Source organism: Colius striatus, chromosome 1, assembly GCF_028858725.1.
Source record: "Colius striatus isolate bColStr4 chromosome 1, bColStr4.1.hap1, whole genome shotgun sequence".
Classification (NCBI taxonomy): Eukaryota; Metazoa; Chordata; class Aves; order Coliiformes; family Coliidae; genus Colius; species Colius striatus.
The window spans coordinates 6,404,692-6,423,801 of record NC_084759.1 but is presented as its reverse complement, the minus strand read 5'-3'; the positions used below and the strand labels follow the sequence as shown (position 1 = coordinate 6,423,801).

The following is a 19,110-nucleotide window of genomic DNA, read 5'->3' as shown; positions in this document are numbered from 1 at the left end:
TTCAGCCACTGTCTTCTTTCAGATTTTATTGAAAATTACCAACTTAGAAGAAAATCAGAGAAGGAAGGACAAAACTGGACTCATGGTCTAATACAGTATTTTGTTCAGAGAAGATAAAAATGTATTTTTCTCTTTTCCCATTGTTATCTGTGTCTTTTCTTTTCTTCTTTATTTTTTGTCCATTTCTAAAGGCATTATGTTATAGAACTTATGGCATGAGAATGTTTTCAGGATTTCAGTTCTTGATTTTCAACATTCATTTGTAAACATTTTGCTTAGTGAGTTTAGTCAGTACTGTACCTAAATTTTTGTCCACAAAGCTATAAACTGTCTCTAAAACACTCAGTTAATTCAGTATGTATGAGTAATTTATAGTTCCCTTTCCATTGCAGATATGCATATTTTTCAAAATTACATTTTATCATCTGCCTATTCTTCTAGATCTAACTCATCTGAAATGCCTTACAGCTTTGTCTTGTTTTCACTATCCAGAGTAATTGTGTGCCATCTGCAAATTGCCCTAGCTATTTTCTTCATAAATAATTACAATATCTGTATTTCTATAGCATAGTCTAGGCTAGATTTCAAAACATGCATAGACTTCCTCTGGTCTAGGTTGTGTTAGAATAACCTTGGCTTCTTTTTTTGCCTGATTTCAAATAGTCCTTTCATTTATCTCAGTTTTTTTCATCACATATAGTCTAATCCTCCCTAGTATTTTATTTTCAGAAACATTTTATTTCCTTCCCAGCTGAGAGGGATGGGACTTTGTCAAAGACATTTAATAAGTATCAATAGATTATTTCAGCCTATTTTCCTCTTATTACTAATTTACAGACACTTCCAGAGATTCCATTAAGCTAAAAAAACACCTGATTTTCATTCACAGAAGCTACTCTTGTTTGTTCCAATCCCAGTACATTTATCCAATTAAAAGCATCTGACACAAATTTTCTGATGTGTAATTCCCAATATCATCCCTAGCATTTCTTAAAAGACAGATAAACATCTGCTGCCATCCAGTTCTTTGAATGGAACTGCTGTGATGCTGCATATTTTTGTTAGCTACTCATCAGCCCTCTTATTCTATACAATTACTACTACCTGTAAAAGAGAAAGATTTTTGGGTTTTTTTCTTGTGCGAATGCACATACCACCAACTCTTAAAAGTCTGGTTCAATTACTCCAACTGCAAATTTACTTATGTCTCTGGGAAACAGAATGTACCAAGAAGATAAAGTTCTTTGCTTCTGGGACCAGGTTTTGTCCCTGATGCACATCCACAGCCCTAGGAGCTCTAATGAGAGTGGTTTGGAGTCCTGCAATCCTCCCAAAACTGCAAAAAAACCTGTTAACACTGATAGTCCAAGGCTAAGCAAAAACCATGAGGACAAGTGGGTGGCAGATTCCTACTCTACAACCATAATACTTCAGAAAATTGAATGAGACTGAATTAAATACAGGACAAATACACAGGTCTACGTAGTCTGGCACTTCACCCACACTAAACAGTGTTTTAGCAATGTTAGCAATGCAAAACTGTTGTCCAATGCTTCCAGCACTTTCCTCATCCTAATCTGTTGTAGAATATTTGCAAAAAGAGAGTGAAGCGTGATCTGCAGGGTAGATGCAGGGCATAGAAAGGCTAAATTGGAGATGGAAGTGGAATTAAAAACATGAACAATATTATTTCTTGTCTTCTCCATCTTTTTAATTTTCCTCAAATGCTTATTCTTGCCCCAGACTCAGCCACAAGACTGGGTAGCCACTGTGCACCTCAGCAAGGGAATGTTCTTCAAACAGATGTGAAAGCAGTCATTCAGGAGACCACACATCTCATAGGGAAAAGGATGATGGAAGAGACTTCCTGACCAAGCAATTCTGTGGGATGAGAAAGCATTTCCAGAACATAAGGACTTTTTGCAAATTCTACATTTTGAAACTTTGTAAAGTGTTGGCCTACTGATTTTTTAATATTATCTACCAAGTTATTAACTTACTTCTTGATAAGATATTATCACAGGTTCAAATGACTGCAGCCCCTAAGACATTGCCAGAGGACACAATTACAGTACATCATGATACCCTGCACCCCAGAAGGCAGAGTGTCACTACACCAAACACATTACTAAATAATAACTATAATACTCCAGAAAATAAAATTATGGAGACTTTGGTTTGGACTGTCTACTCATTGTAGGTCTTCAATATCACACCTTAGTAGGCCAATAAACACCAGTAGAAAGTGTTTGTGAGGAGACAGGTGGACATGGATGTCTCTGTGGACAAAAGGTCCCCATAAAGATGTGCCAAAAATTATTATGTTACATCTCAAGGCTTTTAATGAACCATTCACCCTACCATAATTAAGAAAACTCATTTATGCTAACCATTATGATGAAAATTATGTTGAAAACCCCATCTAATTGAAAGTATAGTAACACTCATTAACTCAGTTCAGCAATTGGAGAATTAAATCAAGGACATTAATTAATTAACACATTAAGCAAGTGGTGGTATGTTAGAGGGTTAATTTCTACATTGGGCAATCATAGCAGATTCTTACTGTTTAGGTCTCTTTAGGTAAAAAGGGACTGTGCTCTCAGAACCGTTTTCAATTAACACCAAGGGTTTGGGATTGTTTTTTCAAAATGAGTATATTTGTCCGTGAGTTTCTCGCTCAGTGAGACACAAAACATCAGTGCAGTGTTAATGGGATAAAACCAATAAATGTAATAAGATAGCATTGGTCTATAATTCAGCCTCGAGACATGAACTTCTCTCACTGAACAAACTACAAAGGAATTATACAATAGTTTAAAAGTAGATATCGTTTTATTACATTGGATAGATTGGCAGATAAAATTTGAATATACACAGAGATTCCTATAAATTTGGCTCACTTGCATCGTTTTTAGCCTGGGCAACTCCATGGTATCATAAGATTTAAGCTTTTCCATGTCTGTTTACGCTTAGGACAATGGAACTTTGCACTACAATCATAGCCCCTGGGTAATACTATAACCTAAATTACCAACATTGTCATTCAGATTGAGTTAAGAGGCTTGGGAAGAATATACATCTAGGGAGGAATTTCTGGACCAGTCTTGCTTAGATCATTACTGATAGTTATAATGAGAAGGGCAGTGGAATATTTGCTTTGATGTATTCAGGGGCCTGGGAGGACTGCACTAATAACCTGGTCAGTAATTTTGATGTAGCAAAGACACGAGAATCTGAGCAGTGCTACAGGAGGATGACTCCAAGAATAGACAAATTTCTTCCTCTCCCACACCTCTCATTTTATTATCAGATGAGATTCTCAAAAAGAATTTAAAAGAGTTTGTGGCTTACAGTCCTTTGAAAATCAAAGGGAGCTGTATTCCTGCCTAAATTAGGCTGAAACCTACTTTTCCCAAAAGCCTGAATATAAAAGAATTCATCTTTTCAAGATTATATATAAACACAACCGTCATCTCTGGGTTTAGCAGTGTTTGGGAAATTTTTGTACTTATCCACCCACACACGATCTCACTGAAGTCTGCAAAGAGTTCACCCACAGATGGATGTGACCCACCGTGTTTGTATCTAGAACGGTGGAGCAATACTAACAAACTCCAAATTTCTGTCAGATAAGTCCAGCAGGAAACATTTGGAGGCTGCTATTTTTGTTAAGGTTTCTTCCTCTTTAATCCCCAGTGGCAATGCAATGAGCAGCTACTATATGGGCTCAACCTCCTTTTAATATTAAATTACTGAAGTTCAGAAGAATTTAATTAGCATCTCACTTACTTACCATCCTCCAATGACGCCTCTGCTACGATTATGGTACTACATTACAAGCAATTTCAGCTTAATTGAATAAACTGAGTAAAACCTGGGTTGCAATTGCCAAAATTAATTGTATCAAGGTAGCTATAACTGAGTCAAAAACCAGAAAAGGTGAGATGATCTTGGTGCATGCTGTAATACCAGGTTTATTGCAGATACTGTAGTTTATTCACCCCTAACACTATCATACTGTCAAAAGAAATATGTTTAAATATCATTGCAGATATACCAATGGTCTATGTGAGAAAAGGCAAATCAGGCTGTCAGGTAGCAAAATGCAGGCTCTAAAATATTTTCAAATCACCCACTTATCATTTAACAGTTTGTGCCTCTTTTCCCCCCGGCTGCAGATACCTATATGCACTTCAGCTACTGACTGTCAACCTCCATTTTCATGATTTCTCACACTCTACTATTTGAAAAATATATTTTCCTACAAAAACTTTTACCAGAAGCAAGAAAGGAAAAAAAAATTCAGAGTGAGAGAGGAAAATAACAACGGGATAAAACCTGAACTGCATTTTACTCGGGCTGTTTCTCTACCCTCATGCATTTCATGTAGCTCCAAACAGCCTCAGATCCCCCTTGGTTTGAGATAATGACCTGGCATAGCAATTCAGCTGCTGAGTCATTCTAGTTCATCAAGAAAGAATGAGAAGGAAAGGTGTGGTGATAAAATTACTATATGAAAAGATATGGAAAGCCATAGATATATGTCTCTGATGGCTCTATAGTTCAGTTGAGTACATAAAGTTTCTAAGTCATTCTGGTCTGAAAGATAAATCTGTACTGGGAAACATATCTATCCTGCTTCACTGCAGCTACACAGTAAAAAGAGTGTGACTGTGCAGCTCTCCAAATGAGGAAGATGTGGCCCCTAAGCACAGAGGCACGCAGTCCTCCAAAGACATAAATATGGAGATTCCCAGTATGTGAAGTTCTAAAGGAGAATAGCAGAATCAAATTAAGTTTTCCAAAGGAATCTAAATACTTCCATTTTAAAAAGCAATGACAAGTTGGCATGCTGATGCTCTACCACTTTGTGCAACACTTTTTTTTACCATGAAACATAAATACTGATGTAATGCTCTACCTGGTTGACTGTTGCCTTTCTCTATATATGTGGCTCTATGTCCTTATTAGTATCTGAGGTATAAGTGTTCAGTAGTCCTTGTGGCCTAGTTCATACTTCAAAATAGAGACAAGATCAAAATTCACTAATCCCAGTATCTGTAAGAGAGAGCAGGTAAGTAGCACTTTCACAAATGGAACCTTGTCTTGAGCATTTTAACTGAGATTGCTTGAGCCAGTTTTTCAGACATTCTCTACATTATGGCTATTAGTAAAGTAAAAGTAATGCAGAAACACCCTTGTCTGCACTTCACTGGACTTATTTATATTTGCCTTAAGCAAATATTAACAAGATACTGAAAAAATAATGCCTTTTCAAAATAGAAGTGGAATTATGAACACAATAATTAGGAAAATAAACTAGTTTCAGCTGGAAGTTGTAATTCAGTTGAGATCTACTCAGTCTGCAGATTTGTTGCAAAATAGTAAAAAGAGAACTAACTGCCTGAAAACTGCTAAAGTGGAAACAGCAGCAATTCAAATGTGAAGTCAGACGCAAGGGTGGTCTTCAGAAATTGGTTGATGACATTAACACTCCTAGAGTGTTAAGTTGTTAGCTCTGTGCTATTTTGGCCAATCCCCAGCAACTAATATAAGCCTTTATATTCACATGCTATGTACTATCACTCAAAATTCTATTTCCCTGCTTGGCATTTGCTCATCTACTTGATCAAAGACACAATTTGTGACACTGACTTCAAAGCAAAAATTTTTTATTTGTTGAAAGCACTATTACTTTTTCCAGCCTTTCCAATGTCATGTTATCAATTATAATAATTTCATTAAGTCAATTATCTGTCTTAATGATTTTTTTTTTAATTTGGAAGCACAAACTTCAACACTAAGGGCTGATTACATCCCATGCAACAATCCAGGCAGATGTTTATTATAACTGTAGGGGAAGCGAGGCTTTGAAAAAAAATCAGCTGTGTACATTTTCTTTGAGAATGCAAACATTTTCTGCATATCACACTTCAACCTAAAAAGCTAATTTCCAGCTCTTATGTATGTAAAAGATACGTTCTGTTCACATTTGGAACATAATAGATGCAATTCGATGTGCTTGAGTCTGTTGGTGGAAAAAATCAGTTGCATCTACTGTGGTTCAGATATTCTGTAAGTCATAGCAGAATTAAAGGTGGTCAGAGTGCTGCCATTTCAGTGGGCAACTGTGAGCCACTAGACTCAATAACATCCATATGTATTTCATATTGCTTTTTCCTGGGACAGAAGAAAACTGACCTTCCTGTAATAAGAGAAATAACACAAACTATTCATAAAGATCACCTACAACAAAGTGGAGATGGGAAGAACCATATCTCCTGTGCTCTCAAAACAGCCAAAACCCAAAATGATCAGTAAGAGTGCAATTGTCTTGAACAAGAAGGGCATAAGTTGTTCTGCATTACCAGCTACCTGGTACAAACTTGTACTTCATGAGTGGTTCACAGTATTAACAAGATCCGTGTGTAGATGTAGGAATGACTATAACAGAAAAGTAAGGAAGAAATACCTAAAGGAGAAAGACAGGAATGGATCCTGAAGATAATTTACAGAATGACAGAAAGGCGGGGGTTGGAAGTGACCTCTAGAGATCATTCAGTCTAACTCCCTGCTAAAGCAGGTTCACATAGATCAAGTCACACAGGAATGCATCCAGGTGGATGCATTTTGAAAACCTTCCAAGAAGGAGACTCCACACCTTCTCTCGGAAGCCTGTACCAGGGCTCCCTCCTGTCACTGGGCACCACAGAAAAAAGACTGGCTCACCCTTTAGGTATTCATAAGCATTGATAAGGTTCCCCTCAGTCTTCTCCAGGCTAAACAGCCCCAGGGCTCCCAGCCTTCCTCAGAAGAAAGATGCTTCAGTCTCATGATCATCTTGGTAGCCTTGTGCTGGATTGTCTCCAGAAATTCCCTGTCTGTCTTAGGGAGCCCGGAACTGGACACAGCACTCCAGATGTGGTCTCAGTAAGGCAGAGTAAAGAGGGAGGATTTGACCTGCTGGCCATATTCTTCCTAATGCACTCCAGATTGCCATTGGCTTTACTGGCCACGAGGGCATATTTAATTTGTTCCATTCAGGATTCAGAAAAAACAACAAGAAAAAGTTATCAGCTATAGAAAAGAAAAACAATAGCATGGAAATGATAAAGATAGAAAAATGTATTGTGGAAAATCAAGTTCATAAACAGTGCAGATCTTAAAAAACTCACCTGAATCATCAAGTCTATTGACTGTTTTTTAACATTTTCCCCAAGTGCCTTAGCTTCAGTAGCAATATTATCTTTAAAATATTGTTAGAAAGCAAGTCACATGTTCTCCTGAAAGAGATATCTAGATGGGAACCAAATGGGAAAAAAAGGTTTTCCATTTAAAAGTCTTTCTGAGAAGTCTCAATTAGCTATTGATACCAAGGTGTCACACAATAACAATTTAAAGAACTCTTATTTAGACTGGATTATTGAAAAGAGTTGGGAAGTAATGGTCAATTCAGCTAGATTTTTTTTTCTTTTAAATGCCCAAATTCTGTTGTTTTTTTTTCCACAGTTCCATGCTCCACCAAACTTCACTACAGTAAGGTTAAAAAAGAGCCATGAGAAATGCGAGTTTAAAAAGGAAAGTCTTAGAAACAAAATGTGTGCTAGCTTAAGTTTTTCGTAGTCAGGCTGCCAAGACATTCTTCCATAAGTTCTGACTACACAGATTCTGTCCTCTTCATCTTGGAGCCTGTACCCATCTAAAGCTTCTGGAGCTGCAAACTTCTGTTTTGTACTTTCTTTTACACCTGACCCTGACAAAAGCTGCAATGGTTTTGATGTGTCACATCACTGGATGTATAAATGCATATATCTTCTACTAAGTGAGTGAATTATCAAGATATTCCTCAGTGAAAAGGTAATATGGCAGTTTAATGCTTCATTTAAAATGTAGAGTACATTCCCAAGCGTCAGTAGTAGCTGAAGTCTGACAGAAGGGCATTTCATCTACTGAGCCTGGGGAAACAACTGGTGTTAAACCTGTCTGACATCTCTGAGAAAAATCCCTCCTGTTACTGTCTGACTAATAATGCCAAGATGCTTTATTGCATTTTTCATCAGTAGGTCACAAAACACTTTGAAATGGTGGCAAACATCATTACAGATACTTTACAAATACACTGATATTCTTGCACTCCTAGGTTTGAAGAAAGGAACTGAGAGAAAATACAAATTTTAAGTTTGTAGCCTCTAGCAATGTTTCCATAGATTAATTTGATATATTTCATTTGTTTCATCTGGGAAAGAACCCATCTTTATAATCCACCTCTCACTGTTTATTTTGTGTTCTTTGAGTATTTCACATGGCCAATACATCAAAGAAAAAAACAGCTCAATGAATCACAAGGAAGAAAGGAATAGCTAGTACTATGCAAAATATTATAGAAAGAGAGATTCCTGGAATACTTCACTTTTCTTGATTATAAGTGAGAGAAATGGCCAGAATTTTTTGCAATATATCAGACTTTCACTTCAAAAAATAAGGCTCACAAACAAGATTATCCTTAAGGAGAAATCTACTGTCTGAAAAGAATAAAAATACAAACCAGCTAATTAATGGATAAAGCAGTCAGTAGATGAGGAATAGAGAAAGTCTCTCAAAGCAGCAATTCAGATTAAGATTTGAAAAGACCTTCAAACACCCAGGAAGCAGAAATAAAGTAAACAGTGTCCATAACCTGAAAATCATTTCAAATTCCTTTGAAAATCCCTTTCTTTACTCTTCAGGCAAATCTAACAATGTATAATGGGCTAGTAGATAGTGTCAGAATTTGCTTTGCTTGTCTCCATCAGAGGCCATAATGGTTTTTTTTCATAGAATGATAGGGTTGGAAGGGACCTTTAGAGATCATCTAGTCCACTTTCCTATTTTTTGCCAAAAAATAAAGGATTGCAATGCCACTGGTTTACCTTAAGTTCCTGACATTTCTCCAATTAAATCACCCACTGACAGGAGCAATTTTGTTTAGTTTCTTTATAATTCTGTCTGAATCTAGAGAGATAACAAAATACTGCCTGCAACAACATAAATCTTGTGGAAAGCCATCAATCAGAAATTCAAGGCAAAAAAAAAAACAACCAAGCACACAAAACAATGGACTTAACTATGATGACAAAAATCCAAAGATTGCTCTTTATGCAAAACTATTCTTCACTGTAACATTCAAATTTTGCAACATTTTAGGACTTTCTTCAGAGTAAGACAAGGATTGCAAAAATGAAAGACATTCCTGCCCACATGAAACTGAGACACAAAATATTCTTCAGAATACTAATTTATAAGCTGCTTATCTCTCCCTAAAACATAATAAAAAATTCAGAGCTACTTTTACCACTTCTCTAAGAACAAGAATAAGTAGAGGCACATTTATGTGTCTCCTTTGTCTCTTTTTAATCGGATTGCATTTTTATATTAAAAAACATAGATCACAGATACAGATCTATGATATATGCTTATCTCCTATTACAGTAAGAGATAAGAGAATACATGATTAAACATGTAACTGTTGTGTCTTAATGAAACAACCTACTGAATATTCAGTGGAATTCACTAACAGATACAGACTGCAGTATGAGGCTTTGCCAATAACTGCGTATTAGAAAGGAAAGCCAAAAAAAAACCCAACCAAAAAACCAAAGAAAAAAACCCCAAAAAACAACCAACCCCCAAACAAGAAAGCTAGGAAGCTACCAGGGCAGAGATCTAAAGTATTATGATAAAATCATAGCTACTGGGCTGAGCCACCCTGGGGCTCAAAAGCGCCTCATGCAGATTAGCTTTACTTACGAAATGTAGTCACTGTAAGCAAAGAAAAGGATGCAAGATTAAATTTTAGATGGCTTGCTAAAATATCCATGCATACATGAGTATGTCCTCTATACAACCTCAATTAATTCTGTAACTGCAGGAGCAAACTTCAGACTTCTGTTCCTGACATGTAACAGTGTCAGTCTCACAGTCCTCCACATCTCTTAAGAGCCTCTGACATGTGGCATCTTTGCTCCGAAAGAACAGCTTGTGCTATGACACAGCCTCATCTGTTTGTCACACCTGAACATTATCTTGTTCTCTTTCCTCTCTGAACTTCACCTCTAAAATAAGGTTCTTCCCTAGTTATGGGGATTAAGGATGTTCAGCAGCTCTGGAAAATAAATAGGGTTTCTTATCACAGGTAGATGATCTCCCGAAAAGCATAAGAAACCATATTTACTCAGGAGTGTCAGGCATGGTAATGGTGAAAGCTGCAGCACTCAGCTTTTCTTGTGTGAATCTGGTTCTCTGGTAACTACAGGTGTTTACAATTACATAAGCAGAGGACTTCCCCTCAATTGCTCATTTAAAACAGCCACACAGGCCTGTTAAGTGTGTTTCCTAATGTTGCTTTGGAGCTCTGTGCAGCAACATCTCGAGTTAATTTACAGCTCACATGATCCACTGCAACACCCTAAGACTGGGAGTTTGCTATTTTCACAGCACTTGTGACCAGTGAGTGACTTTGCATTTTATGTGGAGTTTAATAGTAAAAAAGGTAAAGAGTGTTTTGACCTTATTTATCAGAATTTTCTTTAAGACTCAATTTTTATTGAAGTCAAAGTTAATTCTGGAAATAGATAGCATTTTACTGATCTACATTTTTAGACACAAAAGATTACTCTTTATGACAGTTTTCAGGAAGCTCAAGCTAAGACATTTTTCACAGATTAATTAATCATTCATTCAGGCTCATCATCAGAGCCTCTTTCCCCATCTTTGTTAATTTGTCAGAGAAGCATGGCAACCACGGTAGTGAGGTCTGACTCACATTTGGACAAGGAAGGCTTTCAGAGGTAACCAAATAGCTACTTCATTACAGACTGAAAATAGGGCATGCACCAGGTGAATAAAAAAATTAATGATAGTGTGCAAAGGACACTCAACACACTCACTAGAAGAAGGGAGCTAGGAAAGAGAGAGATCTGGCTTGGAGCAGAAACACAACAAGTTTTCTCCACTAGACAGGGAGAATCTCAAGTAATGGAGGAGATGGAGGTTCTGCCACCATCAAGACAAAAGAACAAATGGATTCAATGTGCTTGGAAGAAGTAAATCTCCTCTACTCAAACGCATTTTGTACAAATGTTAATTCATGCATAGCCTCACCTTTGGAGACCACTGCACTAGAAAGTTGCCCATTTGCTCCACATAGAGATGGATTTTCCCTCTCTCCACTGGAAAGTCATTTCATCAACCCTGACTTTCTGCAAGCTGTCAGCAACCCTGCTGAGCTGCAGGACAGCACTCAGAGCTGGAAACAAAAGGAGTAATATCCAGAGTGACTCCTTCCTTTCTAGAAAATAAGGCCATCTAAGATGAGAAAATTAAAGAGGATTCTGAACTTCTTTGTTGAAAAATATCTTAGGCTAATATAATTACAGTGATTTATCTGGCTACTTGGTTTTGCCGGCCTGCCATTGATGCTTCCACTCAAATCTTACAATAAGTTGGGAAATGGAGACAGCCCTTGGAATAGCCTGACATTTAAAGTCTTTAGGTGGTGCAAAGGTGCAGGGAGGTGCAAAATCCTTACACGGATTTTTGCTTTTAAGTTTACCTAAAGGAACTGGAGTATACTTGAAACAAAACCAATTCAACATCACAATAATTCTAATAATGTTCATTTGATGAACACTGATTAGCTGTATTTCTAGGAGAAAGGGAAAGAGAGGTATATTTAATATAAAGACAGAACTTGCATGTCTGAATTTCAGGTATAGTTGTGTTGTGTTCAGATTTCCCAACACATCAGGGATTCAGGGGGCATCGAGTTTCTAACAAGGCATTTTTTACTGAATTAGCACTTTGGAAGTCAGGTAAGCATACTGCTGCATCTTTACAGATGCAGAACAAAGGATTCTGAGCTTACTACACCATCTAGTGTCAAATAGGGAAAGTGCAAGAAATCTATTTTAAAAAGGCTTTTCTCCATACTCCATACTTTTTCCTTTTACATATTAATAAACACAATTTCATCACCTCTATCAGTTGAAAAGAACATTTATCATCTTAACATGGAAACTCTCCTTCACAGAACTTTTTGAATGGTAACATTTTCTCAAATGTTAATACAGCCAGTTAACTGAAAATTTGCTTTAAAACTTCACTTTCTGACATTCAAATTTGCTGAAGACACAACAAATTTTATCTTCTCCATACTAATAAGTAGATCAGCGTTTAACATACGTTTGAAGCTTTCTAAAATGAACGTTTTCCTAACCTGAATTCAGTGTTTGGGAAATGCTACAGGCAGTAGAAAACCAAAATTAAAGCAAAAACTCTGTAAGTTACAAGAGGAAATATCACAGTGAAAAGAAAGTCTGGTTTCCAGTACAACTGTTCTTGCTCATTAGTATCTTCTGAAAGGAAGTAATCTGTTTAGGGCACACTAGATTTTAGACATTTAAAAGATAACATGTCTAATGTCAATATCAGGAAATCTATTCACATTCCTAACCACTATTTATCATAATCAGTTTCTGAGTGTCTCAAAGAGATTTTCAGGATGTCTGATGACTAGATTTCTGATTATTCAGCACACAAAACTGGTGTAATGTCATTAAAGGAAATTATTTTTTATATTTTGGTATCTAAAAGAAGCTGAAGTAACCAATGACAAGCTCCACTAGGATATTTCTGGACTACATCAAACCATGTCATCTAGCATATGAAATTACCAACAAATCCTTCAACAACTTGTACACAGCAACTTCATGTCAAATTTAAGATGCATCTGCTCTATGCAACATGGATCGTATCAGGTATTTTGAATCACACATGTTAAAAAAGATGGGTTGAATATTTCTATCCCTACTGTTAAAAAGAATATCTGGAATGTTATATACAGGCGTAATAGAGAAGCCTGTTGTTTCTTTATGTGATTTTCAATAATTCACAAAACTTGTAACTGTAATGATGCAAGTCTACAGTGCTCAAGCTGTCACCCTGGATGCTGAGATAGTCACTGGAAACTTGGGAGCACAGGCAGAATACTGGTATCAAGCAATCTACCTGTGCAGAGAAAGTGTAACACCTATGGCTTCCAGAGATAGCTGTGATACCAGTCAGTTGTGGGGGCTGGAACCAGCTACCTGAAAGGGTAGTTTTCAGATTTGTATATTTCTTTCCAAATGAACACAAATCTACAGAAATAAGTAACTTTCCTCTGTCAAACTCAAGGAACTTTGGAGAAGCATCTTAACTAGATTGGTTTTTATGCTCAAACATTTTTTCTTTTATGAGAGGATTTGAAACATATAAATATTGGGCAAATCTTCCCATCACCAGAGCATTGTTCAGACACTAAACACAAAACATTGCCTCAGGAACAGTTTGAGACATGCACCCTAGTGTTGCAGACCCCACAGTGAAATTCAGGGAGTGAAATGCAGTCAGGCAGTGACCTGACCCCACTCAGCCAGACAGCCACTCCTTGCCCATGCAACATGCTTGCTGGCTGAGAGGCTGCTCAGACAGATAGTCCTAGTGACACACAGGAGGTGATGTGATCCCTCCCTTGATACAAGCAAACTTAGGACTTTCATTTACACACATTTTCCCTTTGTACCAAATGTTCTGACCTGTATTTAGTAAACTGGGCCAGAACAAAAAAACCTTTCCAGTTCAAGCAGCTCTCGGTGGAGTTTCCCTGCAGATTTATCCTACTGCAGTTGCCAGTGCCTTCTCACTCCTAAGAAGATGACAGGCTGCATTTGGACCTCAGCATTTGTTTTATATCCTCAGTGCAGGAGTCCAGCAGTTTCACTCTTGCCAAGGCAACTAAATATTCAAATTGCAGGCACGCTTATTCAGCCAATTTTTAACAACAGTATTTTGTACTTCTGGAAGGCATGTTTTGGGTTGAGAGGCAGTATGCCTCAGATTTAGCCATTATTCAGTGCAGCCAAATTTTCACAATACAGCTGACAATGAAATACTTAATGACTTCAGACTATAAGATGGAAAGTCTACAATTCAAGACAACGAGCAATTAATTCTGTTTGGATTTTGGAGGGTCTGGAATGCTATTGCTCAACTATGTTGAAGACATTGTTATAAACAGTTTGTGGATAGAAATTTCAGTCAATTCCTAGAAATAAAAGTTGAATCCAGAGCAGATATTTCAGATTGGTAGGGCAGCACAGTGTCATGAGCTCTAGCAGAAGGTTTACTCCAGCCTCCTGAGCTAATTCTCTACTGAAGGTTAAAAGACAGGACACAGACTACAGGAGAAAGCAAGCAGCAACTTCAAAGCCATCTGAAGAGACAAATTACTAAATTTAGATTAAATAGCAAGCATGAGACACTGAATCTGAAGGATTTCTGAAGGAAAGAAGGGAAAGGGACAGACTCAATGGTAGAAACCCTCAGGCTGAGAAGAGAATTTGCAGAAGATACTGATTTGAGAGGAAATACTATACAACCCACCTCCCATCAATTCAGAAAACAGCAGCAGAAAAAAGTATTCTTCTCTCATAAGAGCAAACTAGACTGGGAGCTGTTTTAAGGCAACTATAGATATCTGGGTATATCCTTCATCTCACTTCACAATAAGCTTTTTATCATCATTCCTACATTATCATCTTGGATCATACAGCCTTACTTGAAAGTCTTCACCTATGAAACAAAATATCTATTTTTGACTTTCATGAAGGAGAAGCACCACTACTATCTCAATGCTCAAGAAGCCCTTGAGCAGCAGGGAAGTGTTCCTTCCAGGCAAAAAATTACTTTGATTTTCTGCTGAGATTACACAGCGCCCACATAGAGGTAATCCTTTCCAAATAACTAAGCTGATCTATTGAAGCATAAGAAGATATATCACTGCTTGATACCTTGGATTCTGCAGAAGCAGCTAGGCAAGCAACCCAAAAAGGTGCTAAAATCTGAAAAGAAAATTACATACAAACTACACTCAGGAACAAGAAGAGCGGAGGACAGAGATTAATTCACGTGACTATTCCATAAAGGCTCAATGAACACCAGCCATGTTCACATAAATCTGTAATAATAAACATTTCCTTTCTCTTGTAACCATGCTGTAATCACCCTGCTAGGCAAGCAATGCCTATTTCACAGCCTTTGAGCACCAGAATGAGCAAAGCCCATCTGCCTTGTTTGCTGTTTAGTTAATTGCTTAAATAAAACCATTACCCAGAACATCAGCACCTCTAGTAAAAAATATTCTGTTTTCTCTCTTCCCAGGCCTGATAGAAAATAAAACCAGGAAAATCATTATGCTTGTCACTCCATCTATGCTCCTTTCCTTGCAGAAGTTTTAGGAACGTCTTCAAACTATTGCAGTCTTATTGAAGAACAAATGTAATTCTCAGAAATTGATTTATCTTTGATTAATATGCAGGTTTATCATGAAGACAGACACATTTTGCCCAGCCAGATATATCTAGGACACCAGACACACACACAGAAAAACATTCTATATTTTGTAAATAACTGCCTTAGTTAACAGAGAGATGTCTCTAGATCACTCTGAATTGCAAGAAACCCTGAAAAAAGCAAGTGCTTAAGTAGTAACAATCTCAATAGTGCCAAATGAGCTCACTTTTCAGACATAACTTATTACTTTGGTGTAGATTTTGAGAGATGCAAAACCCAAGACAACATCAGATGGTTACATTTACAGTATTGTTTTTCAATTTCTGAACAAGTACAATCAAGAAGGGAAGTCTGCCATTCCAAAATCACCACGATATTGAGGCCAAGAACCTGTGTTATTCCTTTCTTAATGTACAGGAAAAAAAAGTTTATTTGCCAGGAAGGATTTTGCCTCAAGCAAAAATCTCACTCAAAACAAAGATCTCACATCTCAACACAAAGCTTTGCCAAATAAACCATCACCTGTTGCACTACAGCGAGCATTGAAAACCCATCACAGGACAATCAATCCACAATGATACCTTTCAAAAAGCAGCTCATCTGTTTGTACAACAAAATAAGTTTCTCAAGTGTTTCATGCTACTTTTTTTTCTCTTACTTGAGGACCAAAGCCAGAGTGAATATTGATCCTACCTTCAAAGGAGAAATGTGCGACTGTAAGACATATCCATGGACGTTCTCTATTTGAGACAAGTTCTTCTCTGACACGTGAACAAGCTCCGGGCCTCTTACTTCATGAGTTAATCGAGGCAAAGTATGATCATGTGGAGCGTCCTCATCTTGATAACGGTATTTCTAGAGAAAAAAGATGGGAAGGAAGGACAAATAAGCTTTGAGGAGGTAATGAACATGGATTAATGTAAATGCAGGATAACAAACTATCAGATGTTAGACAATCTAATCCTCAGATCTCTCGATCTGTTCTAGAGAAGATACCTCATTCTTTTCTTAATATTTCATCAGAGAGAAAATGTGGTGTATCATACTGATACACACAAACTTTCACCATCAGATATACAACCAAGACAGCACATTGTCAAGAGCTGGTACTGAAAAAAAATACTGTGACCAACTGAGATGTAGCATCAACTGACATTTTACATCTCCACATTAATAACTCTGTAGCCTTTCTATGAAAAATATTTGAGTCATTTTGCATTTAATACCATGACCTCTAATGCCAGAGAGCACACATGCACCTCCATAGGGTCTCGGGCAGGGAGAAAATTACTCTCCAGTGAAGTTTTCCCCTTACCCTGAACACTAATTAGGGTGTGAGGTGTTATAACTCTATGCTCCATAGAGAGGCAAACATAAGAAATAGGAGGTAGGCAGCTTGTTCAAGATCCAAAGCAAAGCTTGTAACAAGAAATAGGACACTAAAAAGTGACATTTCATTACCAGATCTGTCTTTTAGCTAGAGCCCTTTTTACAAAGGCACCATTCATTGGCCTTGGAGCCAGCTGCAGCCGGCTGTGCCTGGCAGGGCTGACAAAGGCCTCTCTCCACAGGGCTGCCTGTCACTCCCTCGCTGCCCCAGCCTGGTCCTTACACCTGACACACATCTAGACCCCTCTTTTGAGGGAGAAGGCTGCCAAATAGATTCCCATAACCTCATGTAGTGGTGGGGCATGTTGAGATGTCACAGCAGGAAGCAAGAGAGTGAGAGCAGTGTGTAAATCGGAAAGAGAAACCATAAGTGTTTGCCATTGTAAATGCACTTTCAGCTGACAGGAATACGCTAAAATATTGAAGACTAAGACTTATTTGGAAGGCCATATAGAAAGTCTTCAGTTCAGGTACACTCCCAGGACATTGCAAATCAGACCTCCTCGTTTCACTTTGACTGCTCAGCTCTGAGATATCACTTAATTTACTCATCCCACCAAAGCAAATCATCCCAGTTGATTTCTGCCTTCACTGTCACATATGGAAACTGCTCAGCAGTTGCTAGTTATTTTCAGTATACACACATGACACGATTTATTCTCATCTTCTTTTCAGGGATATACCCGCAACCCTTCACATATTCACTTTTCAGATAACATAATTAATGAACCTATAAAATGACTGGCACCAGACAAGTATTATTTGGGCAAGTAGCCATCAGTCTAATAGATGGTACTCCAACCAACGTCACATTAAAGTCTTGGCACATGGATCGTTTAAGCCCCAAGCAATCAATTATTTTTTGAATCCACTGAGTACTCTTTCAAAAAGGATGACTACTCAGAGACACCCTCTTTAAAGTGAGTCATTTGCTGAAACGTGATTAGAATTAACTGCAGAATACTGGAGTCATCCCATCTCCCTGGGACATGGTAACAATTAAAAAGTCCAATGATGGCTGTCCAAAGAAACAAGACAGCAGTGCTGAGAAGAGCTTTAGCCAGGTCATTCGTGCAGCTTCACAGAGCAAGAAGCAGTGTAAGGTGGCATTAGAGAACATGTCTTTATGTCCATCAGTAAGTCCTTTCCCCATTACCACGTTGCAGTGTAGCTCTTGCATAAATGACAGTCAAGACCCAGATGTGAGTGAGTCACCCTGAGCTCTGTGCTTCCCAAAAGTAGAACATGCCTATGCATCTCCATTGGTAGACCTTCCCATGAGAACCTGTGCTTTATATTTGATCTTTTTATCTGACAACTGCACATTCCCCTAAAAAATTCAATAATAGCCGCATTCATGAGCCATTAATTGGAAAGTTTACAGAAGAATTTCCACTTTTCCATTTGCTTTTGTCTCCCTCCAACCTCAAGCCCAGCCTTCTCATTCTTAACGAAGTATGAGCCTAGAGTACTTCTGAGTCTATCATGTTATGTGTTTGCCTCATGTTCTTAGTATCAAACTCATTTATTTTCATATATCTTTCCTCCAATAGCATCTCTTCACTGAAATGCTTTCAGCTGTGAACCTAATAAACTGCTTGACACAGCAAAAAGACAGTGATAAGGCTGAAAATACCAAAGCAGAATTGCGACTCTCCTGCAGAAATGCTTCATTCCTCTTCCCCGTTCTGTCCCAATAGGGTCCTGCTAATGTCCTTGAAATTACCCCATTCCCTAAAAACCTGAATTTTCTCCAAGGGTTAATTTGAATTTCAGGAGTGAAAAGCATGATTGCACAGAAATGCTACTCTTCATTTGACAAAAGAACAGGTGGATGTCTTATGATAATTAAATTACAAATCAGTGCCTGCTGCTGACAGGGTATTGTACGCTGCCAACTTATCATCAGATATTTAAAATCCTCTGTAATTACCTATAATGGGGGAGTGGAGTGCATTGCTGTGAATCTTTAACATGAACGTGCATTTTTATAAGAGATCATTCCCTCTACAATGTGAGATTATTACAGCATCACTTCTCCTCACATCGTAGTGTCCAAAGCAGCATTTTTAAGGCTGCGTTTGCCAAGGATTTGTCAGCTAAACCAGACTGAGTATATGAATCCAGCAGAAGGTAATGGTGAAAGACATTCCGACAAAGCCAGCTTTCAAGAAAAAACAAAAAAGTTTTTTAAGAAATGTGAAAATATGTAATACAAGTTACAATAGCCAGACTACTACACTGGTGTGGAAATACAGACGTTCATAGAGATGTTCTTACTAGCTGTCTTTGACTGACTGTCAGTTAATTAAGACGACTGAGAATCTGTCATTCAATTTCAGGCCAAAG

At 37.7% G+C, this 19,110-nt stretch overlaps 1 protein-coding gene across 2 annotated transcripts in view; it reads right to left on the bottom strand.

Moving 5' to 3' along the window:
• DLG2 (discs large MAGUK scaffold protein 2) overlaps positions 1–19,110 on the bottom strand; it is a 1,019,609-nt gene that overhangs the window by 540,933 nt on the left and 459,566 nt on the right. For both annotated transcript variants that reach the window (XM_061990809.1, XM_061990848.1), the window contains one exon: positions 16,066–16,227. In XM_061990809.1, coding sequence (XP_061846793.1) covers positions 16,066–16,227 — 162 coding nt within the window. The remainder of the gene's footprint in view (positions 1–16,065; positions 16,228–19,110) is intronic.